General features: G+C 35.4%; 1 protein-coding gene across 4 annotated transcripts in view; it reads right to left on the bottom strand.

Annotated features, from left to right (window-relative positions):
* Positions 1-2,761: 2,761 nt before the first annotated feature.
* LOC148941104 (serine protease inhibitor 88Ea-like) overlaps positions 2,762-26,439 on the bottom strand; it is a 51,258-nt gene continuing 27,580 nt past the window's right edge. For all 4 annotated transcript variants that reach the window (XM_089103997.1, XM_089103994.1, XM_089103996.1 and 1 more), the window contains exons 4-7: positions 9,485-9,784; positions 7,044-7,179; positions 5,464-5,687; positions 2,762-3,138 (exon numbers count right to left, since the gene is read on the bottom strand). In XM_089103997.1, the coding sequence (XP_088960123.1) occupies positions 2,842-3,138; positions 5,464-5,687; positions 7,044-7,179; positions 9,485-9,784 (957 nt within the window). In that variant the 3' untranslated portion in view covers positions 2,762-2,841. The remainder of the gene's footprint in view (positions 3,139-5,463; positions 5,688-7,043; positions 7,180-9,484; positions 9,785-26,439) is intronic.

Below are 26,439 nucleotides of genomic sequence, written 5' to 3'. Positions count from 1 at the left end.
TCAACTGAAGCAACACAAAAAATTGAAAATGTCCAAAAGAGAGCTCTAAGAACTATTTTTAAAGAGGGCAAGATACCATATTTGCATTTGTTAAATATTTCAAAACTAGAGACCCCCGAGAGACGAAGAAATAATTTGTGCCTCCGTTTTACAAAAAATGCCATAACGAACCCTCGGACGGCAAGTATTTTCCCCAAACGTCATTCCCCGTCAAGATTACGGCTGCCTCAAGCTTTTTCTGAGCCCACCCCTGTTTTGTCTCCCATTCGCTGCGTTACTTCGAGATACGAAAGAACTTGCGTCCCCTTTATTACAAGAAAAATTAATAAAATGTCCCAATAGCTTCTTTTTTTTCCCCTCTTTTTTGTCCCCCCCTTATTGATCAGTTTTTATTTTTAACTCTTTTATTGACTTACTGTAGTTGGATTATTGACACTTTCTTAGTGTCCCTTTTAATTTATATGCATTTATGTCTCGCTCTTTTTTTGTGTATATTCTGTTATTCCCCCCTTCCTTTTTTTTATGTCCGTTTTTTTTTACGATTCGTATTTGTGTAAGTTTAGGTAAGTTTAGTTTGACCAGTTTTTATCTTTTTAACTTTTTAATTGACTTTTTACAGTTTTAATTATTGACTGTTAAATGATTGTTCATAATGATGTTTTTTTTTCTTTGTTGTTTTTTCCATTTTTGCCAGTTTTAGTGCAACCATTTATAATGTCGACTCCGAAGTCCGAATTCGGCCCTTTGTGGGCTTGTGATAGTGATCTTTTTGAAATAAATATCTTATCTTATGTTTTTGACTGAATTACCAAAAGTTAAAAAAAGGTAAAAAAAAATCTCCAGGTACCATAGAAAAATGATTCAACACTTGAATTTCGGACAAAATAGAGCATAGACTTTCTTAAACAATTGTAGTAGACTTGTTTTCAATGCAAAAGACTTTAATTTCGCAGAAGACTGCGGATACGAAAAGTCGGCTGATGGAAAAGTTCCCATTGTGCATTTGGATTTAATATAGAAAATCGCAGTAAAGGCATAAAGAAGTTGTTTTGCAATGTAACGGTGACTTGTGCGTCTTGAATCAGTAGTATTGAAAGGCTTTGAATTAGTAGATCAAATTTCTCACCAAAGCACAAACAGAAAAAAACAAAGTCAAAACAAAAAGGGCTTTAAGAATAATGCCCGTGCCACATCATAGTTACATCTATCGATACACAAAGCCAAATATCATGAATGATAGTTTTCTTGATTTTAGCGTCACACTTGTATTTAAAACGCAAAAAATTAAAATTGCATGAAATTAGTTTAAAGAGTTTGCACCAACAGTAATTTGTGTCCATCTGTTCTCTACTAATACTAAGTCTTCTTAACTTTTGTCAGATTCCTCTCCCAGGTAGAAAAACCACTGTTCTAAGTTTCCATCTTTCTAGTTTTAAAAAGTATGCCTTAAACCTTGACTCTGATTGGTCAGTCAAGAAATTTATGTTTGAAAGTTGAACAATGTTCAACTCGAGAAATCACGTACGGTGAACGTAATTGGCACTGTAGTCGTGCGTAATTTTAATTTTATCGACAAATGTGACTATAATGTGGCACGGGCTTAATATACACTCAAGCCAACTTGAGCCGTCCTAGCTGAGTAGTTAGCGATCCAGACTTGAAATCCTGAAGTCAGGGGTTCGGGACCTGGTATCGTTGGTTATTTGGTCTAGAACGGGGGTCAATCGTGTGACTCTGTGAACTCAATCAGAGTCGACCCAGCTTCAAATGGGTACCTGGGGAAAAACACGGGAAGTATCGGATGATTTACCCCCAACCACGCATTGCATTCCCAGCCGAAGGCATTGAATCAGGAGATTGGTACTTTGCAACGCAGACCATGGTCAGAATGCGAAAATTTTTTTTTTTTTTTAGACAAGCTTTCCTACCACTTTCTCCTGCCCAAGCTGAAACAAACCACTCTGACTAGGAGGTAGTATGCTGTATGTAGAGTTTTGGGCTTAAGGCTCTTTTTATATTCAGATTCTGTTTTTTTTCCACTTTCCATTTCCATCTGCCCCCGAAATCACAAGAATTACATGAAGAAAAGTCCTGTTCTTTGCACTGTGGCATCTACCCCTGACGGGTATAAGAAATCTTTTATACCCTCATTTGTAAAGTGGCACTGCATTAGCAGATAGTGGACATTTCGTCTCTTTCGAAATATCCCCTTAGTCTTAAAGGCAGTAAACTTTTGTAATTAAATCACACTGCCTGACCACTACACTTAAGAGCATGCAGCCCGACAGTATTTTATATAGCTATTGACCCTTTGATTTTTAATCTGTATGCTCAGTTGACAATATCGCAATTCGGCCATTAGAGATTGTGAGTAGAAGTCCTAAAACAAACGATTGGTTCATTTATATACTCATTCACACTTTTCCATACGTATTACTCAGAAGCTGTATATATTTCACCTTTTCCTGTATCATGCTAAAGTACCAAGTTCTGATTCAAAAGGACTAGAAACCACAGCTGTAATATATATTATTATTGTTCTCATTAAACAAAAAAAACAACATTTTCTTCTATATTAAAACAAAAATTGAGTGGTGCCATCCCAATTTGGCAGAAATATTCAGCCCTCTTGTTTAATTTATTATCTTAATCTATGATGTGCCTTTTGTTATTATTGTGTCAATTAATAAAAATAAAAGTGATAAACATATATGCAGCAATCTTATTGAACTTATGCTTAATCTATGAAAATAGAATAGTCAAAAAAGTGACACTTATATTAAAAACGTGCAAAATAAATCATAACAAATCATATAATAAATACATCTTAATTAATCTAACTCAAACACTGCTTTTAGGGTTTCGATAAGCCCCCATGAATAAAATAGAATCCACCATGTTGTCATAAATCATAAAGATAAAGGGGTGGTTGCAGATGAACTTTTCACGCTCAAGGGGGCGGGAGGATCGAAGAGCAATGAGTGCAGTTGCTGCTGCTGCTTCTGATCCTTCTTCGTTGAGCTCTACAACTGCTTTGTGTTTCAGCTCATCAAAATATAGACCTGGACTTGAAGAGAAATCCGTCATGTTAGCCATTACAGGATCGAAAATGCTTTCAAGTCCCATATTTTTCAGCGTCTGAAAAAAAAAACAAGAGTAACAAATGGGCTCTGAATAGAGGGTAAAGGAATCACCCAATGATCGAAATAAACGGTGTAGAGTCTTGAGTCATTACTCAAGGGTACAAATGCATTGTATCTAGGGCCAGTGAGCCTCATGTGGCTTGGTGTTGCGATGAGTTGTTGGGAGGAGTAAACAAAAAAACTTAAAAAGTCTGAAAAAAAGTAAAAATCAGAGGAGCAAATGGGCTCTGAAAAAATGGTAAGTGAATCAGAGAATGGTCGGAACAAACAGTGCATAGTCTTGAGTCATTACTCAAGGGTACAAAATACAATCTAGCTAGGGTCAGTGAGCCTTATGGGGCTTGGTGTTGCAATGAGATGTTAGGAGTAGTAAAAATAGATTGAAATTATCAATACTTTACAATATTTGAGAACATTTGCAATAGCTTTCGGCTATTCTTTACGCCTCCAGGCCACTAGGGCTACTGAATATTTTGTGGCTTGGTGTTGAGATGAATTGTTAGGAGTAGTAGTAATAAATTGATATCATCAGTAGTTTTGAAAATATTTGAGAACTTTTGCTGCAATAATTTTCGGCTATTCCTGACACCTCCAATTCTTAGCACAGCATCTATTTGCTACCTTTTATTCGGCTCTTTTTGTTTTGTATTTGAGATGGGAAGCTATGGTAATTTAATAATATATATATATAAATATATATATATATATATATATATATATATATATATATATATATATATATATATATATATATATATATATATATATATATATATATATATATATATATATATATATATATATATATATATATATATATATATATATATATATATATATATATATATATATATATATATATATACATATATATATATATATATATATATATATATATATATATATATATATATATATATATATATATATATATATATATATATATATATTTATATATATATATTATTAAATTACCATAGCTTCCCATCTCAAATACAAAACAAAAAGAGCCGAATAAAAGGTAGCAAATAGATGCTGTGCTAAGAATTGGAGGTGTCAGGAATAGCCGAAAATTATTGCAGCAAAAGTTCTCAAATATTTTCAAAACTACTGATGATATCAATTTATTACTACTACTCCTAACAATTCATCTCAACACCAAGCCACAAAATATTCAGTAGCCCTAGTGGCCTGGAGGCGTAAAGAATAGCCGAAAGCTATTGCAAATGTTCTCAAATATTGTAAAGTATTGATAATTTCAATCTATTTTTACTACTCCTAACATCTCATTGCAACACCAAGCCCCATAAGGCTCACTGACCCTAGCTAGATTGTATTTTGTACCCTTGAGTAATGACTCAAGACTATGCACTGTTTGTTCCGACCATTCTCTGATTCACTTACCATTTTTTCAGAGCCCATTTTTTATCACCCACCAAGGAGATGATATCTGTTGGGTGTTTTGAAGTTGATGTATTCTTTTCTGCCTTCTTTGTCTTTTTTCTATTACAGATTCAAGTAATTTTATGGGATATTCATTGCAAAATAGAATGTCCTTTGAATAGGTCAATTCTGAGACTATGCGAGCTTCTGAGCATATTCTTATTACACGAACAACCAAATATATAACTACTTCTCTTTTAAAGCAAGGAGAGTGGTTGGAAGAAAAATACAAATACCTATCGTTATGTGTAGGCAAAAGGATTTTTTCGGGGGGGGGGGGGTAAAAAAAACTTAAAAAACACATCAAAATTTGTTTATATTCAATTTTGTTACGTTTTAACGAGTCGGACATAAGATTTCGGGAGAGGGGGTTCAAACCCCCTAACCCCCTCCCCCTCTGGATACGGCCTTGCGAAGACTAATAAGTAAAAAAGAAAAATTACATGAGCTTTTTGAAATAGCACAAGGGAAACTTGAAACCAACTATCTATTTCTCAAGATGTGTGATTCGACTGCTTTTTCATGACTAAAAGTAAAAAAGAATTAGCTGAGCTTTTTGAGATAGCCTCGCCTCTTATTTGATAATAATTAATTTCAGTTTTCGGTGGCTTGAGCTCTACTTACTCGAATGAAGCACCCCTTTTTAGTGAAATTTCTTTCATTCTAAGTTAAAGGCAAGTTTCAATTTGTTTCTATGAAGTATTGTGTATATTGCTCAAAACTTTAGCCCAAAACTATTTTAAACCTTAATAAGTAAAGGGATTGAGATAGCTATTCTGTCTTCATGATGCTGAATTTTCAAGAAAGACTATAACTTATATTTTCGTCATTATCTTCTAGTTAATGTGCAGAATAATAAAAAAAAAAAAATCTTTACCTTACTCAATTCCATTGAGGCTTCAATTTTGAATTTTGGTATTCCTACTTCAATGTCAACTTTCCACATGCTTCTCAATGCCTCTTTCAAAATGCTGCCGTTAAGTTTTGACAAAACTTCATCAAGAGCGTTTTCCACAAATGGAGGAAGAAGAATAAACATGCTTATGTCCTCACCAACGTATGGAAGTTCAAGGATATAAGACATCAGCTCCTCACTAACCCCTAAAACGGGTTTGGAAAACTTCAATAATAAAAAGTTAGCCGAATCCAGCTTAAATATTTGGAAGGCTTGGGCGAGGGTATGTGCGAACCCGAAGCAAAGCAAATATTGACAAATTAATAACAAATATATGAAATTATAGGTTAAATTGCTAGTCCCGTTATTTTATTAGTAAAAACCTGAAAACACATGCCGGTTCACATATGCCTACTTGAAGAATGTCTTAGACCACATTTACACATAGACCCATTCATAAGTAAAATGAGATGAAAATATCATAGTGGGTAAAACAGTCAGATAACCGCCAAATGTCGAGATATATATAGATACTAGCAAAAGTCCTTCATACGAACATTAGGAAACCTTTATCAACGGAATATTTATATATATATATATATATATATATATATATATATATATATATATATATATATATATATATATATCATCTTAACCGAATTGAAACAACAATAAATGAATAAATAATAAACGAAACCAGGTAAGTAAATGTAAATGAGTTAGTAATTACCTAAAAATGTAAGTTAAAATTCTCGAATACAGATGTTTTGATCGCATTGCTTTTTTTTAGTAGTGTTACGTCTTACCAAAGCTACATCCAGGGGGGGGGGGGTAGAATTTAAAAACCCCCGGCTCCTCCCCCCGAATTTTTTTCCAACTTGAAAAAAACGTAAGCAAAATGCGTATAAAAAAATTTTTGTTTGATGTTTTTGAAGTTTTTTTTGCCCCTTCCCCCTCAACAGCAATCTTGGATACGCCCTTTCATCTTATCATGGCTGAATTGTCCAATATGGTTCACCGCCGAAGCTTTGAGGAAGAATAAAAAGCCCCTTTTTACCGAGTTCAGATAGTTTTATCAAATTCCATATCCTAACAATATGGAAGCACCAGATAAAAGAGAAAAAACGGTAAATAGAGTGATAATTAAGTTAATAGTACAAGTTACCAAAACCTATAAAGATGCTTTTGACTTGAACTAAAGATACTACTTAAAATCCGCTAAAATATAACAATTCCAGTAAAATACGTTCATACTTCCCTAAAGTATGAACATGGGAAATTGAAAAAATACTGTTTCTATATGAACAATATTACCCCCTAAATTTTTAACTGCCCCAGTCTAAATGCTTTAATTGACCCGTCTTCTAGCCAGCACTAAAATACCCTAAAATAATGCGGAATGATGATAAAAACTTGTCAATAATTCACAGCAAAAACCCCAATAAGAACGTGTCTGTGGTAGAGACCGGCAATAACTTGCTCAAGATATTTGGCTAAACTCCCCAAATAAAAACAAAAAGTTTGGCCCAACAATTTTTGAATAAAGTGAAGCTTCTTACCGTGTCTGAATTGTCCTTTTTGGTACATCATCTTAACAAAGGTTTGCTCACTGGGTGAAACGTGGAAAATCGTAGGCTTTGTTCTCTCAGGCTTGAATTGAGATTGCCAATCTCCTTTGAAGTAGGCTGCGTTAGCCTAAAATCAGAAACAAGATAAATTATCAGTTAGTGGCACCTAGAAGCATAGTTTTGACTTAAAATAAAACATTTTGGCTTACAGCCTGCTCATTTTTTTTATACAGGCTTCACGGCTCCTTCACAAGTGATGATATGCCGCTTATCCACGCTATTTACTTTGAAGGTGTTTCTTATACCTTCTCTTGAACACCTCAAGGGAAAGATTTTCCGGGATTACCCCTACTGGGAGGCCATTCTATGTGGCGACACATCGTTGAGTGAAACTTGTCCAAATATTCTTGGCAGGGTGTGCCCGGCACAATGTAGTCCGGTCGAGCTATACTTTGGCGAGTTGATCACAAAGCCTTTATTTTGTCTGGAACAAGCTTTGATACCTCCTCAGATGGAGGGCAAAATATGTATTTGTGAGAACACCGACAATGAAGCCACGTCAAATTGATTCTGGATCGACTGCAGGGGTTTGGCATCAGAGTTGCTTTAAGTTGCTGAACGAACTGCTCGATTTTGGACACATTGAAGAAGAGTGATGTGGCTAGTTGGAGCGCCACGAAATAGAAGACATGCGTATTCCATGACTGGTCTGATACATGAAGTGAATAGTGTTGAAATGGACTTGTGAGGGAAGAGGCTTCTCCATCTCAGGGTGACTCCTAGTTTCCCGGAGGAGGAGGATCTCACTTTACTGCGGTCAATTAGGGTAGATATAACATTCACCCAACTGATTTTCGTAAAGTTCACCCAACGAATTTTCGACAATTTACGATTTCTAACAAACAAAATCCCTAGTAGTGCAGATGGTTTATGACAATTTATCGAGTAATTGATGAAAAAACGCAAATGAGATAGTGCAGCTGAATGCAGCTGAATAGTGGCCCGCCAATAACAGATACAAAACCTTATTTATCTGAAATTTATTTGAAATATAATGGCAACGTGAAGTTTGATAAAGTTTCGTAAACTTGCACTGTGTTTGTTTCTTAATTTGATCTTACTTTTTCATGTATTAAATAAAAAAAAAGTTTTTTCACCTGAAAGCAAAGAGCAACATTAAAACTTAAAACGAACAGAAATTGTTACTTATATAAAGGGGGGCTGCCCCCTCCTCAACACCTCACTCTTTACGCTAAAGTTTCTTAGTATTTTTATAAAAAGCGTCTTTTTGTCCTAATTAAATGACCCTTGTGTTTCAGGAGTCATTCTTAAAGAATTGGGACAAAATTCAAACTTTAGCGTAAAGAGCGCCAAATACTGACAGCGTAAAAAGCGCTTTAATATTGACATATCATCTACAGAAAGTTCAAACTCGGTCGGTGAACTCACCATTTTACCGACTCCTGCCGTAACTTTACAGATGGTGCCACAAGTTTCCATTTGGTTAAATAAACAGTATTAGAATAGTGACATGATATTTAACGAAATCTGAATCTCGATTGGTAAATGCAGCGGTTTTACCGACTCGTGATTTCACGTATTGTATTCAAAACAGACATTATGCTAATTTCTTACAAAGACAGTCGGTAAAAATGACCAGCCAGTTGGTAAAACCTCTTCTGTCAGATTTAAAAAAAAACAATTGAAATCAGCAAATTACTATCACAGTTGGATTCGTGAGAATATCGTTACTGTAGACGTTTTTCACAACTGTTTCTTATCTAGAAGACAGTTGCCCAGGTTCCTGCTTTTACAGTCAAACTGACAGCTTTTAAGAATCTACAATTTTAGAAGTTAATATAGGAATAATAAGAAAATAATCTGATTGGTTTACTTTTTTCTGTCTTTCTGTGATTTACTCTGTGTTTGGATAGTTGTGTTTTTTCGAAATGAGCCAAAAAATGATCATTTGTAGAACTTTGGAAGCAAAAACGAACAGCTATTCATGCAATTGACATGCTAAAGGCAAAAAAAAGGAAAAAAAAGGTGAATGAGCAAAAATAAAACAAGAAATCCCAACTTAATATCCAATCTGCAGGGGAACTTAGTTAATAGGTTTTGGCAATAAGGATTAGGAAGCCTACCATAATTAAGATACAATATTCTTGAAAATCGAATTTTTTCGTATCAGCCTATAATGAGTTTTTGTTATAGAACACATTTTTTTTTAATATTACAACCAGTTGAACAGTCATGACTACCTGGGATAGAACGGATGAGATCTAACACAAAACGCGAAAATGTTATTTTCTCAAAAACTCAGCCAAGTAAATTTGTAATTCCTCCGATTTACCCGACAATTTTTAAAGTCCATGTACCTATATGCAAGACTTTATTACTTTTCTGCAGTCTTTGCGACTAACAATACTCACCAAAACCATTCGAGTTTCAGAAGTAATCGAACTTTCTTCCAAGAAATTCTCTATTTTTCCCTTGGTCTTATCGTTCACCCATCCATTAATCATGTTCAATGACTCAGAACTCTTTTTTAAGAAATCCATTTCTTCAATTTCTTCTGAAAGAACTTCAGTGATACAATTTGACAGTGGCTCGGTAGAATCAAAGAACACCCTATTTGCCAGTTCAAGGTCATAGCTCTTTGAGGTAAGATTAGCTGCACTGGAGAGACGATGGAGCATCTGTGTTGCTTTGTAAGATCGAATGGCGGTGGCCTGGAATAAAAAAGCTAAATTTAATGCGCTAGCTTACACTGGTGGATCCAGGGGGCGCCCCCCTCATTTTTTGGCACCCTCATTCCTTGTTTTCTGTTTTTTCACTTTTTTTAAATAAACTTGTCAATTATTGGACTCTTGTCACGCTCCCCCGTTAAGTTATTTCTCTAGATCTGCCTTTGCTGGCTTATATACTATACATTACCTGCTTCAAATCAAGCTTTTTAATTTGATTAATTTATTTAAGATTAATCAGGTAGATTTGATTACTCACTCAGCCTATTGCTTATCAGACTTAAGGAGACTTATTCCTTCAGCTGGCCCTAATTCTTTTGATTTCTTCTAAATAACATTACAAAAGTCAATTAGCTGAAGGGAGGAGGCTTAGTGGCTCAAACCCACTTTCTGCTTCCAAAATTCGAAAATTTTGGAAAATTCAATAAAAAAAAGCATTCTATTGCATAATGTCAACCTTTGCATAGTTGCATAACTAGTTTAGATAATGTCAACCCTTTTAGTTTAGGGGGGACATGACCTTACCTCCAGAAAGGAAATTTTCTTGTTTGGATAATTCTTTGGCTTAGCATTGGTTAACCTGTAGCAGTTTACTAAGGCTTTAAGAAAAATTTTCAAATCAATGGAATGAAGCAAGAAAATACTGGATTTACATTATGCTCATTATTACGCCAAAACATGTGCATCAATTCACTAAAATTTAAGAAGAAAAAGAAGAATAAGTTTATTTAACAAACAAATTACATGAATAAATAATTTTCAAATATATATGTGAGTAATAATTGTGTATGTATGAATGAATGTATGTATTTATTCTGTTTCTCAAAAACGGCTCCATATTTTGTCGGGTAAATTGGTATCTTGGGATATTCTCGCATAAAAAAACAATCTAGATAGATCGGAAGTCTTGGAAAAATCGTTAAGACCCCTAATTTTGGTTTTTGCAAATGAAGTCATGTACTATGTTATTACATCATATAAGCATTTGTAATGACATCATATATGGCATCATTTAAGTATTCTCTTATATGATGTCATGCATATCATAAATAAGATTGTTGTGTTTCCAACGCAACAGTTATTTATAAAATATGTCTGTTGAAAGGCCCAAAAATGAAAATTCTCGCAATTGCAGTTACTATAAATTATGATTCTTTGAAACCGGAACCTGAACTATCAAACGTGATAGGATGTGAAATTTGACAACCTGTACCATTAATTGCGATAACACCAATTCGGACAGCTATAGCAAAGGTCATTGCTAAATTGTCTGAACTAATCAAAATCTAAAAACGTATCAAAAATTAAAATGAAGAGCGAAGACACGGGCGGTTGGAAGATATGCGAAAACAACAATTAGAGCGTGTTAAAAACGAAAATGAAGGGCAAAGACACACGCGGTTAGAAGACATACGACACCGAACCAGTGGGGAATCCAAAAATGAAAATGAAGAGAAGCGAGTCAATGAAAATCAACCTGGACAGCGAGAATCAGAGCGTGTCAAAATTGAAAATGATAGCGATGATGATTTGGTATTGTATTTTGACATGGGTAAGGTCATCAATGCCTACCATACCTGTGTTAAAAAATAAAGGTTCGAAAGATAAATCGAGGTGTAAGGAAGAAAACAAATTGAAAATGATAGCGATGATGATTTGGTTTTGGATTTTGACATGGATAATGTCATCAATACCTACCATACCTTTGAAAACCAAAAATATAGACTGGATAAATCGTTGGATGACATCGAAGTTTTGTCCTATCATCTAAACAATTAAAAGAAACAAAGGTTCGGCGATATGTCTTTCATCAAACAGTTCGTGGTAACGAACTGTAAGTAAGGAGCGGCCCGGCTCAATGGTAACCAAACCTCTAGAAAACGGTATTTTGATACAAATAGATACATCAAAAGAATCAGATTTTAATGTTGATTTCAAATATATAAGTTTCAGCAAGTTTAGTCCTACCCATCAAAAGTAACGCGCCTTAGAAAATTTGGCTGATTTTCGAAAAAAGGGGGAAAGACCCCCTAAACTCCTAGGGGATTTTTTCTGCTAGTAGGGGGTGGGTGGGTCAGGGGTTATTTGGGAAGATCTTTCCATGAAGGAAGTTTTCATGGGGGAAGGGGCATGACTATGACGGGGGCGCTGGATTTCCCAGCATTATTTAAAAAAAAGATCAGAAATTAAATAAATAAAAAAACGAGTTTTCCAACTGAAAATAAGGAGTAACCTCAAAACTTAAAACGAACAGAAAATATTACGTGTATGATTGGGTTCACCCTCTAGTCAATACGTCAATCTTTAAGCCAAAGATTTTTTAGTACTTTCATAAGAGCTATTTATTCTAAATAACAGCCTTTGTGATTAAGGGTCATTTTTAAAGAATTCGAACAAAATTCGAAATTTAGCTTAATATTGACTTTAGTGAGATATTGACTAGGGGGCGAGCCCTCTAATATACTTATTAAAAATATATGAATGTAGAAGTTCGTTACGTAAGTTAATTCGTAAGTTACGTATATTTATTACTAATAAAAACGTTCGTAAATAAAATTAAACAAGTTTCGAGAAAGCCATTTAACCAAATAAAGGTAAAGTTAATATGCAAATTTTGTTTTAATTATTCATGTACGGTGAGCCAAAATCAAAACCTGCATTAATTGAAAAACGTTCAAAAATTAAATAAAAAAACAAGTTTTTTTAACTGAAAGTAAGGAACGATTTTAAAACTTAAAACGAACAGAAATTATTCCGTATATGAAATGGGCTGTCCCCTCGTCAACGCCGCGCTCTTTACGCTAAAGTTTGAATTTCTCACAACTCTAATTTTTTTTAAACAATAATAAACTTTAGCGTAAAGAGCGAGGCGTTGATGAGGAAACAGCTCCTTTCATATACGGAATAATTTCTGTTCGTTTTAAGTTTTAAAGTAGTTCCTTACTTTCAGTTAAAAAAACTTGTTTTTTTATTTAATTTTTGAACGTTTTTTTTATTTAATAAAGACAAAAGACAAGCCATGGCAAACGAAGAAGTTTTTGTCCCGCCATCTGAACAATTAGAAGAAACAAAGATGGTCGTCAATACCTTCCATAACTTTTAAAATCAAAAACTAGGACTAGATAAATCGTTGGAAGAAAAACAAGTTTTTGTCCCACCACCTGAACAATTGAAAGAAACAAAGTTTTGGCAATATGTCTTCCATAATGACAAAAGACAAGTTGAGGCAAAAGTTAAAGGTCCAATAAAAAAAAATGTAATTTTACAAAGGCACGACTTCTAATTTAAGGTCCATTAGGACATCACGACATCAAGAAACGGCTCAAATTGTCTGCTTTTAGAATACAAGCGACAATGAGAATCTATATAGAGAAGCCTACTTTGTGCCCCATGCCTTTGTTTAAAAAAAGAAAGGTTCCACGATATGTATTTCATAATGACGAAAGATAAACCGAGGTGTAACGAACCAAACAAATTGAAAATGATAGCGATGATGATTGGGTTTTGTATTTTGACATGGATAAGGTCATCAATACCTACCATACCTTTGAAAATCAAAAATATGGACTGGATAAATCGTTGGAAGAAAAGGAAGGTTTTGTCCACCACTTGAACAATTATAAGGAACAAAAGGTTCTGCGATACACCTTTTATAAGGGCAAAAGACAAGCCAAGGCAACAGAAGAAGTATTTTTCACACCATCTGAACAATTAAAAGACACAAAGGTGATCATCAATGCCTTCCATACCTTTGAAAAACAAAAACCTGGACTAGATAAATCGTTGGAAGAAAAATAAATTTTTGTCCCACCACCTGAAAAACTGAAAGAAACAAAGGTTCGACAATTTGTCTTTCATAATGACAAAAGACAAGTCGAGGCAAAAAATAAAGGTCTAATAAAACAAAATATAAGTTTACATTGGCACCACTTCTAATTTAAGGTCATAATTAAGGTAAAAAAAACTTTCCGAAAAATAAGTTTTTCAAAGAAAAGTAAAGGCCGTTTTAAATTTAAGATCAGGCGATACAAACACCTGTTAAAATTCAAACTCAAAACGACCAGAAATTCCTATTAAAGAATAAAGGAAACCCAAAACGAACAGAAATCAAGTAAACAATAATAGCAAAAAACATACAACAAGTAATAATATAAATGAATAAATAGATCTTAAACCGAGTAATGCTTAGATTGAATAAGAAAATCAAGCTTAAAACGAAAAAAACAAACAAATATTTTGCCATCAAAGTGTAAATGAAACTTAAAACGAACAGAAATTAAATAAAAAATCAATACAAAAAACATACAATATATATTAATGTAAATAAATAAATAAATCTTAAAACGAGTAAAACTTAAATTGAATATTCAAATCAAGTTTGAATCGAATAAAAATAACTACAAACAAGAGTTTGGGTATCGCCTCACTGCACAAGCCTAAAAACTACTGCGTCATTGGCGCCTTACTGAATATGAGTCTTGAACAGTCTTGGAAAGTATAAACAAAATCAAATTGAATATTAGATATATTATTATTGTTATTATTTATTTTTAACCCACACTATACAGAGGTACAATACGTGGAGTATCACGAGGAAAAACACAAAAAAATGCGACACAAGACAATATATAAATCAAAAATTACCAAATTACAGTGTAACACATAATAATTTAAAAGAAACGAGAGCAAAAAAAATAACGTGAAAGGAGGGGGAAAAGAGGAAAAGAGAAAAAAAAACTGACAACATGAAGAATCTAATAAGCAGGCATTAATATTATCATTATTGGATTTTTACTCACTCTTTACAAATCTAAATTGTAGAATGACCAAACAGAGAAAACAACTAAACAAATAAAAGAAAAATAACTTACGACTGAAAAAACCTGATAAGGTGATAATGCGGAGAAAAACAGATACAAGCAGTATTTGAAAGTTTTCTGTGTAGTGCTTCCAGTTTTTCAGTAATATTAGGAACAAGAAATTTATTAATAATTACCCGGTTTTTGGTCCAAGGTGGAAGAAACAACAAAAATTTACAAAATCTAAAATAATTAATCCGGATTCTTTTTAACTCAGTTTTCTTCAGAAGGAGAAAAATTCCAGAAGCAAAAAGAATTGAATGGTCACAAAAAGTTGAGTAGAGCTTGGCTAACGCGAGTTTATTATATTTACCTCTATTGGCAACAATCTTAGCATATACTAATTTAATTTTCATATTAATATATGAGACTGTGCGCTGGCGCAAGCTCGGAAGACTTTTGGTAATAGAAATACCGAGCCATCGAAGAGAATCTACGAGAGGGATAGTAAAGCCACTACAGCGAAGGGAAGTACTAGAAATTTTATTAAAAGAAAGAAATTTACATTTATCTATATTAAGAGAAAGGCCTATGTTTGAAAAAAAAGTAGCAACACGAGAAACCATGTTAGATAAACCAGTTTTAGTACGGCTTATAAGAAGCAGATCATCAGCGTAAGCCAGGTAGGAAACATCAGAAAAACCGGAGAGATAGGTAGCCGAAATCTGAGATAGGTGCCAGAACTCCTGAAATACACAAATTAAAAAGGGTCGGAGATAAAACTCCACCTTGCCTTAAACCTCTTTTCAATTTAATAATAGATGCAGACACAGATTTCAGCCGAAGAAAAGAATTAGAGTACCAGTACCGAAGAAGCAAAATAACCGATAGATTGACACCGCAACCACGAAGAGCAGAAAAAAGCTGACTATGACATACACTATCAAAAGCTTTTAATAGATCTAAAGTACAAAGATATATACTCCTTCCCTTAGAAGAATTTTCAAGGAGCAAAGAAGATAATACACGATGTGCGTGTTGACAACCTACTCCGGGCTTAAATCCAAACTGGTTATCTCTCTCAAGCATGTTATTAGTCACAAAAGGTATTAAAACATGCTCAAGAACTTTACTAAAGGTGCAAGAGACAGTAATAGGTCGGTAAAAAGAGCAAATTAAAGGGGAATTTCCCTTCTTGAAAATTAAAGAGACAGTACCACACAAAAACTCTTCGGTAAACTAGACGTACAAAAACACATCTTGAGTAGTATGCGTCTATGGTCAATAAGAGGGGAGCCTTCTAATAAAAGGTGAAATCTAGATGTACCATCATTATCAACATTATCTGATTTAAGTTTTTGAATTTCTTCAATTACAGATGAAAGAGAAATGGGAACACAGAGATAATGAGATAGAGGGGTACTAAAAATAGCAGAAAGAGAATGAGAATACAAAGAATGCACACGGTAATTAACATTAGAAAAAATAGCCGAGTAATGGTCATGCCAAATAGATGCAGGAAGACAATCACTATTTGGTACATCACTTCTAATCGACTCAGAATTAATAACTTTTCGCCATTCTCTCTTTGACACTGGAAAATCCATACCACGATAACGCATAGACTTAAGATATTTTTTATATTCCCTGTGGGTCTTACGCTTAAGGTCAGAAACAATACCACAGGGCGGTCTATTACATTCATTCCAAACTTTTAACCAAAACTTAGCTGTATTTTTCAAAGTTTTTAAATTAGGATCTAAAGACCAAATAGGTTTTTGCGTACCACGTCTAACACGTTGCAGCGGCACTGCAACTGCCTCGGCATCTTTTAAACATTTAATTATTTGATTATAATAGCAATCCAGGTCCTTTTTGCGATTCCCTTGTATAGGGCTCTGAAGCAGATGATAGGGAACTCGTATAGCAGACAGAAGCCTTGTTAGTGTAAACGCATAAAGAGGAACACCAGCTTTCTTCCAATTACTTTTTTCAAACCATTTTGAAGACTGGGGTACTTTGCAGATATATTGATATTAACTGTTGAAAGATCCGTCAGTTCAAGATTTTTTTTTTCACTGTAACTTTTATGTTAATTTTCAATGCAGTAAGAACTGGAAAAGAATAAATTTGTAATATACGAGTAATTCGTTTTCAGTGAAGTGCCAATGACACAGAAGGCTTTAGGTTTTTACAGTAAAAGAAGAGGGCAGTATCCAAATTTTGTTTGTAGTGAAACTATATTGGTCTTGACCAATCTTGGAAAGAACTAATAAATTAAACTGAATATTTGATGTATAATGATGTTAATTCTGAAAGCTCATATTTATTTTAAATATTAAGTACAAAAGAAAATATTTGTAGTATAATTCGTTTTCAGTAAAGCGCCAACGACACAGTAGGTTTTAGGCTTCTGCAGTGAGGCGATACCCAAACTCTTGTTTGTAGTTAATTTTATTCGATTCAAACTTGATTTGTCTTTGAGGTGTGGGGCGGCGCACTTAGCATAAAGAAGAAAACTTTAGCGTAGACAGTAGGAGAGGGGGGGGGGGTGAGATTGGAGACTCATCCAATACGGCGCGGAACTTCACTTATGTCCTTCATTCCCGATTTAGGAGATTAGACAGACTCATTGGGCTGTAGAATGTTGGACCGTTTGAGTTATGGAAGACGTTAAAATGCTCAAAAATACTTAATATTTTCAGTTATTGCAGGATTGATTTCATAGATTGTGGAATGGTGAGTCCCCTGGGCCATCATTTGGGTGAGTCTCAACTCATAATATGCAATTTTGATTAATTGTTCCGTGTTTTGTGCATACATTATTCTATATATGTTATTTTGAGTTATCCTTTTATCGCATTGCGTCCATTTTAAGCCTTGAGATGAAAACTGAAACCTTAGTGTAGACAGTGGTGGGGGGAAGTCTCCCCCGTCACATGCATAATTGAGCAGCCACAGAGAAAGTAATACAAATGAAAATAATCTGTCTTTTGAAAATGTCTTTTTTCAAAAGACACGAACAAAATCGTCTAAAGGAACCTGAAGTGCTATCTCTGACATTTCCGTTGACTCTTTATTCCCGTTACTTTCAGATATAAAATTTAGAACATTATCGAATGGGTTTAGTCGTCCCCTCCCTCAATAATTCACATTTGGAAAACCCCCCCCTGGGAAAGTCCTCCCCCCTCAAAGAACATTTTCTTTTCCTGCTGCGTTAAATTCCACCCAGCAGAAATTTATTTATTAATTTACATTAATACCAGCACTAAATTTATTTATTAATTTATATTAATATCTATTGTATGTTTTTTGCATTGATTGCTTATTTAATGATTGTTTATATGCCCCCAGGGCATAACTTACAACGCCTACCCCCGGGCCCTGATGGGCTGTGTCGACAAAGGAGTTTTTTGTTATCTGAACTTTGAACTATTTTAAGAAAATGTCTATCTCACAATTTTTATCTGATGCATTTAGGGCATGGAGGAGGGGGGGGCTAGTTGCCCTCTGATCCCTTTTGACTCTTAAAAAGTGAACAAAAACTTTTAATTTCCAATCAAATAACCCCTCTTTATAATTTATACGAGTATCCCTTCCATAAGAAATAACGGGAGGGATTCGGAAAATCCTTAAATTAAAACCTTTGCCCTGAGGGCTCTGGGAGAGTTGTCATCCTCTAAGACTTAATTTCCAGAATTAAAACTACGTTTAATAAAATGGCTGTCTCAAAATTTTGATTGGATGTGTTTGGGGAAATTGTGGCATGAGAGGGGGGTCAGTTGCCCTCAAATCACTTTAGACTATTAAAATGGCACTAGCCCTTTGAATTTCCAATCGAATGAGCCTTTTTTGAAGTTTCTACGACACTGCCTTCTATAAAAACCTTATATGCCCCCAGGGTATAATTTGAAACCCTTGCCTTTAGGGTTGTGGGGGAGTGTCCTCCTCAAAAACATATTTTCTATCTGAAAATCAGCAACGCTGAACAAAATGGATATCACAAATCTTTGATTGGAGATGTTTGGGAGAATAAGGGGCGTGGGAGGGGGGAGGCTAGTTCCCCTCTAAAGCCGTTCGACAATTAAAAAGGGCACTATCACTTTGAATTTCAAATCAATCGAGCCTTTTTTAAAGTTTCTATGACAACGACTTCTATAAAAACCTAATATACCCCCAGGGCATAATTTAAAACCCTTCCTCTAAGGGTTGTGGGGGAGTGTCCTCCTCAAAAATATATTTTTATCTGGAAATCAACTACGCCGAACCAAATGGATATCTCAAAATTTTGATTGGATGTGTTTGGGGGAATGATAGGCGTGGGGGGGGGGCGGGAATCTGCGCACCAATCACTTTAGAAAAATAAAAAGGGCACTATCCTATTGAATTTCCAATTGAATGAACCTTTTTTGAAGTTTGTACGACAACGCCTTCTATAGAAACCTTATATGCCCCAAGGGCATAACTTAAAACCCTTGCCATGAGGATTGTGGGGAAGTATCCTCCTCAAAGACATATTTTCTATCTGGAATCAACGCTAAACAAAATGGCTATCTCAAAATTTTGATTGGATGTGTTTGGGGAAATGATGGGCATGGGGGGGGGGGCTAGTTGCCCTCCAATCACTCTCGACTATTAAAAAGGGCACTAGCCCTTTGAATTTCCAATCGAATGAGCCTTTTTTGAAGTTTCTACGACAACGCATTCTAGAAAAAAATGCCCCCAGGGCATAACTTAAAACCCTTGCCCTGAGGGTGGTGGGGGAGTGTCCTCCTCAAAAATATATTTTCTATCTGGAAATCAACTACGCTGAACAAAATGGCTATCTTAAAATTTTGATTGGATGGGTTCGGGGGAGTGACGGGCGTGGGCGGGGGGCTAGTTGCCCTCCAATCATTTTCGACTATTAAAAAGGGCACTAGAACTCTCGATTTCCAATCGAATGAGCCCCCTTTGAAGTTTCTAACACGACCCCTTCCATATGAAGTGCCTTTAGGAAAAAAATAGAACATTGGAGCCGTATGGCCTTTACTAGAGGCAACGCCACAGCGTTGCCTCTTATAAGCGACAGTGGGAATCTATATATAGAAGCCTGCTGCGTGCCTAGTACCGGGGCAACTCCAAGTATATAATATATATATATATATATATATATATATATATATATATATATATATATATATATATATATATATATATATATATATATATATATATATATATATATATATATATATTGTTTTTCGGGTCTAACGGTAGTAATAACTCCTAGCCCCTGTAATAACTGCAAACCCTTAAGCACTCTGGCTAGGCCTGTAGTTTTATTTTCTTTTTAGTCTTAAGAAAAAGAGCAGAGGAGAGAATCCAATACGTCCCGTAAGAAGCGACCGTTGGTTATTTCCAAATAATTCCAAATATTCCAAATAATTTCCAAATATTCCAAATAATCAAAATGCAATATAGTTTAATCGTGGTTGCAGTAATAGCTGCAACCACGAACCACATGGTCTACCGTCGTGGTCTGACGAACCTCGACCCGTATTAACGAAAAACACACGTTTTCAAGAAAGCTGGCAAATGAGAAAAAAAAAGTCATTTCAGGAATGGTAACTATTATTTAAATTAGTTTTAATAGTAAAAACATTCATAATAAAATGTTGCTAAAACACATATGGTAAATTAAACAGAATAATAACAGAACGCAATAAAAAACGGATGCTCTTTCTGGGTCTGCGGTGATGGAAACCCCTAGACCCCTGTCTACGGATGCGCTATTCCATTTTCTTTTTAGTCTTATTTTGGTTATTAAAACAAAAAAATATATTAGCCATTTAATTCAATTCTTAAATATGTTGCAATCCTTATTAAAAGATGAGGGTTAGTTTTCTATTTAAAAAAAAAGTAAAGCTCACATTTTAATATAAATAAAATATTAGCAATCGTGACAGGATCATGTATCTTTAAAAAATGCATGATGTAATTCTGAAATATGAACTATCTGGTTATATGACGCTGTAAGTTAGAATAGAAAAATGCTGACCTATAGTTTAGGTAATAAATCGTGCTTAAGAAAGCTCAAATGATAAAACATGAAGGTAATATTTCTCAACAAAATATCAAATGAAACAAAAGTATTAAGCTACTGTTTTCACTCCAATTTTTTAGTAATTAAATAAAAAAAATTTAACTGAAATCAAGGAGTTTGAAACTCAAAACAAACAGAAATTATTCCGTATATGAAGGGATGCCCACTCCTCAATACCTTGCTCTTTTCACTAAAGCTGTTAACGCTTCTAAAAAAGCTTCTTGCTCTAATTAAACGGCCTCTGTCTTTTAGTAGCCATCCTTTAAAAAAAATGGGACCAATAGCCAGACTTTAGCGTAAAGAGCAAAGTATTGAGGAGGGGCCAACCCCTTATATATGGATAAGGGGTCAAATTCCCTCTAGGTAGTTCCATCCTCGCTGAAAATCCCCTCTCCCGTAAAATTTCTTGCGGACGATTCACCCTGAAAAATTCTCCTTGGAACACTTTCAATTGAAAAACATTTTAATTTTTAACCAGTTTCTCAGTCACTCTGGAATTGCCCCTTTCCCTGGAATTTTATCTTGGAAATCAAAACAAGCAGTAAATAGCCCCGGATAATTCCCCCGGAACATCTCTACAGGCAAAATTGAGTCGGCAAATAGAATGTAAAACAATTAAAAAGAATTTCGTATAGGAATCCTATCAAATCCCCACAGTGTAAAGTTTCCCCTTGAAAACTCGTACCCTGGAAAACTCCCCAAAAGAAGATTCTCTTAATGAAAATCGAAATCCCCCTCCCCCCAAAAATGTGAGTATACTTTCCAATAGCAAATACTATACATAAACAATTGGCAAATTTCATACGGGCCTCGCCTCACGGACTGTGGGGGGGGGGGGTATGATTTACCACTAGGTCCCTCGGCCCAGACCTAGAAGCGCATAATGCTAGCGGGAGCAATAAATTATCACTGAGTAATTTTTTCCTGACAAAAACTGGACAGATGTGATTTATCGTCGCCAGGTGCACTCTGCCACCACGCTGCCTATTCACAGAAAAGTAACTTTAAAACAACACAGGAATTCCAAGGTCACTTATAAACTGTCAGATGTCTCCCAAGAATGGTAGTTGAGAGTTCGATATTGCCCCTCAATTTCATCACTTTTCGCTTATCAGTTGTGTTCTGTTAACACACAGTTACATGGTTACTTGTTTACACACAGTTACAGTTACATGGTGGTTCAGGTACACGGGGGGTCAATTAGATGGGATGGAGTTTGACGGGGGTTCAGTTGCACGAGGGTTCAGTTAAATGGGGTTCAGTTACATGAGGGTTCAGTAGCACGAGGGTTCAGTTGCACGGGGGCTAAGTTGCACGGGGGTTAAGTTGCACGGGGGTCGGTTATACAGGGGTTCAGTTGCATGGGGTTTCAGTTGCATGGGGGTTCAGTTACATGGGGGTTGAGTTACACGGGGGTTGAGTTAAATGGGGTTGAGTTGCACGGGGGTTGAGTTGCACCGGGGTTGATTTGCACAAGGGTTCAGTTAAAGGGGGTTCAGTTGCATGAGGGTTCAGTAGCACGAGGGTTCAGTTGCAAGGGGGTTCAGTTGCACGGGGGTTCGGTTATACAGTGGTTCAGTTGCACGGGGGTTCAGTTACACAGGGGTTGAGTTGCACAAGGGTTCAGTTAAATGGGGTTCAGGTGCATGAGTGTTCAGTAGCACGAGGGTTCAGTTGCAAGGGGGTTCAGTTGCACAGGGGTTCAGTTGCACGGGGGTTCGGTTATACGGTGGTTCAGTTGCACGGGGGTTCAATTGCACGGTGGGTCGGTTATACGGGTGTTCAGTTACACGGTGGTTCAGTTACACGGTGGTTCAGTTACACGGGGGTTCAGTTACAGGGGTTCAGTTTCTTGGGGTTCAGCTACACGGGGGTTCAGTTACACCCACACCGTTCAATGCAGCTTGAGGTGGAGCTTGAGAAAACCCTGGTAGGCTAAACAGTTTATTTGTCTTTAATGCAAGATGTTGGAAATACAAGGGATATAATTCTCCTGTTTTTTACCCTTCTCTACATTTTCAAGTACCCCAAGACAAGTATCCCGTAGTTTTAAAATCGCCAAGAACTAGATGGCGGTGGTGATTTTTCCTTTCCCTACTAGCTCTGGTTTTCACTAAATTTTCCCTTAGCGTTGTTAAAAATAAAAGGAAAATGACTATTTCTCGGTATCTCAAACCTAGAAATTTGTAAAACAACAAACTGAAAATGGTGTTTGCCGCTATGCGACCTAATTATGTTCTACTTGAACGAACAAATGAAAGTAACACTCTTGAGCAGCCATTAGAATAGCGGTAAATTATCCTAATAGCAAAACAAAATGATGACATTATCGTAACCCGCATGACAATTCCATGCTAAGTAATTAGTAAACAATTTTTATTTTCAGCAACAATAAATGTACTTTACCGTTGTTACGCCTGCATCTATATTTTATTGTGTTTTCAAATAAATACGACGCAAAAAATATGATGTTATTAATTGTCAGCATGATATTTTATTTCTTAGATTCCGCTTGACCAATTTTTTCGACAATAAAAACATATTTTAGCGTTGTTATGATGTTGTTTAAATTTTGAGCATACTAGAAGGCAGCAAAGAGGAGCAGCAAAGAGGAGCAGCAAAGAGGAGCAGCAAAGAGGAGCAGCAAAGAGGAGCAGCAAAGAGGAGCAGCAAAGAGGAGCAGCAAAGAGGACACCCAAATCGAGTTCCACCACTGTATTTGTGCGCAAGTGTGGTTTAAAATATTAGCAAGGAACACTGCATCTTAGTTTCGCTTCTAATTTTTAAGAGATCAACTATGCTTGCGCCCATCAAACAGTTCGTGGTAACGAACTGTAAGTAAGGAGCGACCCGGCTCAATGGTAATCGAAACTCTAGAAAACAGTATTTTAGTACAAATAGATACGTCAAAAGAATCAGATTTTGATGTTGATTTCAAATATATAAGTTTCAGCAAGTTTAGTCCTACCCATCAAAAGTTAAGCGCCTTAGAAAATTTGGCTGATTTTTGAAAAAAGGGGGAAAGACCCACTAAACGCTACAGAACCTTAATGAAAATCACACCATCATATTCAGCGTATCAAAGAACCCAAATGAAGAGCTTTCAAGCTTCTATCTACAAAAATGTGGAATTTTGCATTTTTTTGCCAGAAGAAAGATCACGGGTGCGTGTTTATTTGTTTTTTTTCCAGGGATGACCGTGTCAACTCAAGGCTCCCAGAATGTCATGGAAGGGGTCATTGGAATGGAAATTAAAAGTTCTAGTGCCCTTTTTAAGTGACCAAAAAAATGGAAGGTTACTAGGCCCCCTCCCACACTAATTTTTTTCCAAAGTCACACGATGAGGGTGAGTCGGGGGTTATGTGGGAGGATCTTTCCATGAAGGAAGTTTTCATGGGGGAAAAGACATTGCTATGAAGGGGACGCAGGACTTCCCAGCATTATTTAAAAAAAGATCAGAAATTAAATATAAAAAAACAAGTTTTTCAACTGCAACAGCAGCAACATCAAAACTTTAAACGAACAGAAAATGTTACATATATGATTGAGCTCACCCCCTAGTCAATACCTCGCTCTTTAAGCCAAATATTTTTTACTACTTTCATAAGAGCTATTTATTCTAATTAACGGCCTTTGTGATTAAGCGGTCATTATTAAAGAATTGGAACAAAATTCGAACTTTAGCGTAAAGAGAAAGGTATTGACTAGGGGGCGAACCCCCTAATATACCTATTAAAAATATACGAATATAGAAGTTTGTTACGTAAGTTAATTCGTAAGTTGCGTATATTTATTACTAATAAAAACGTTCGTAAATAAGATTAAACAAGTTTCGAGAAAGCCATTTAACCAAATAAAAGTAAAATAATATGCAAATTTTGTTTTAATTATTCATGTACAGTGAGCCAAGATCAAAACCTGCATTTATTCAAAAACGTTCAAAATTTAAATAAAAAAAATAAGTTTTTTTTAACTGAAAGTAAGGAATGACGTTAAAACGAACAGAAATTATTCCTGATATGAAAGGGGCTGTCCCCTCCTCAACGCCTCGCTCTTTACGCTAAAGTTTGACTTTCTCACAACTCTATTTTTTTAAACAATAAAAACCTTTAGCATAGAGTGAGGCGTTGAGGAGGGGACACCCCTTTAATATAAGGAATAATTTCTGTTCGTTTTAAGTTTTAACGTCGTTCCTTACTTTCAGTAAAAAAAAACTTGTTTATTTTATTTAATCTCCAGAAGGAACAACATCACCCCATGCCGCAGATATTGTTTTATCATAGGCAGCGCAGCAGCACTGCCTAAGTAAAGAACGATGTTGGCACAATGTATTATTTATTTATTTTTTTATTTTATACCAGGAGACTTTGTATCGAAGGAGTTGTCGTAGAAACTTCGAAAAGGACTCATTCGATTGGAAATTGGAGTGGCTTGTGCCCTTTTTAATAGTCGAAAGGGATTGGAAGGCAACTAACACCTCTTCCACGCCCACCTTTTCCTCAGACACATCCAATAAAAATTTTGAGATAGCCAGCTTGTTCAGCGTAGTTGATTTCCACATAGAAATTATGTTTTTGAGGCGGATACTCTCCCACAACCCTCAGGGCAAGGATTGTAAGTTATGCCCTGGGGGCATTGAGGATTTTTTACAGAAAGCGTTGTCGTATAAAATTCAAAAAGAATTCGATTCGAAATTGATAGGGCTAGTGCTCCTTTTATCAGTCGAAAGTGATTGAAGAACAATTAACCCCCCTCTCCTGCCCACCACTTCCCCAAACCCATTCAATCAAAGTTATTAGATTTTCATTTTTTTTAACGTAGTTGAACGTTTTAAAAATTAGGTCTTTGAGGATGACAACCCCCCCGCCCCCTCACAACCCTCACAACCCTGGGGGCATATATGGTTCTTATAGAAAGTTTTGTCGTAGAAACTTAAAAAAGGGCTCATTTGATTGGAAACTGAAAGGGCTAGTTCCCTTTTTAATAGTTAAAAGTGAATGGAGGGCAGCTAATCCCCCTCTCACGCCCACCATTTCCCCCAACACATTCAATAGGATGTTTCTTTGGGGTAAGGGGCATTTCTATGAAGGGGGCGCCGGATTTCCAAGCATTATTTAAAAAACGATCAGAAATTAAATAAAAAAACAAGTTTTTTCAACTGAAATGTAAGAAGGAATATTAGAACTTAAAACGAACAGAAATTATAACGTATGTGAGGGGGAAACATCCCCTACAAGTGAAAGAATTTTAATGAAAATCACACCGTCAGATTCAGCGTATCAGAAAACCCTACTAAATAGGGTTCAAGCTCATATGTGCAAAAATTTGCAACTTTGTATTTTTTGCCAGAAGAAAAATATACGAATATAAAAGTTAGTTACGAAAGTTAATTTGTAAAGACATCCATTTAGCAAAAGAAAAGTAAAATTTTTATGCAAATAAAAGCTGCATTAACAAAAAACGATCAGAAATTAAATAAAAAAAACAAGTTTTTTAAACTGAAAGTAAGGAGCGACATTAAAGCTTAAAACGAACAGAAATTATTCCGTATATGAAAGGGGCTGGCCCCTCCTCACCGCCTTGCTGTTTACGCCAAAGTTTGACTCTTTATCACAACTCTATTTTTAAAAAATAGAAAACTTTAGCGTAAAGAGTGAGGCGTTGAGGAAGGGACAACCCCTTTCAGATGCGGAATAACTTCTGTTCGTTTTATGTTTTGATGTCGCACCTTACTTTCAGATTAAAAAACTAGTTTT

Source organism: Artemia sp. Qi Xiang Cuo, chromosome 18 (assembly GCF_049724085.1).
Source record: "Artemia sp. Qi Xiang Cuo chromosome 18, ASM4972408v1, whole genome shotgun sequence".
NCBI classification, from domain to species: Eukaryota; Metazoa; Arthropoda; class Branchiopoda; order Anostraca; family Artemiidae; genus Artemia; species Artemia sp. Qi Xiang Cuo.
Note: the sequence above shows the minus strand (reverse complement) of the source record. Positions and strands in the feature narration are given on the sequence as shown.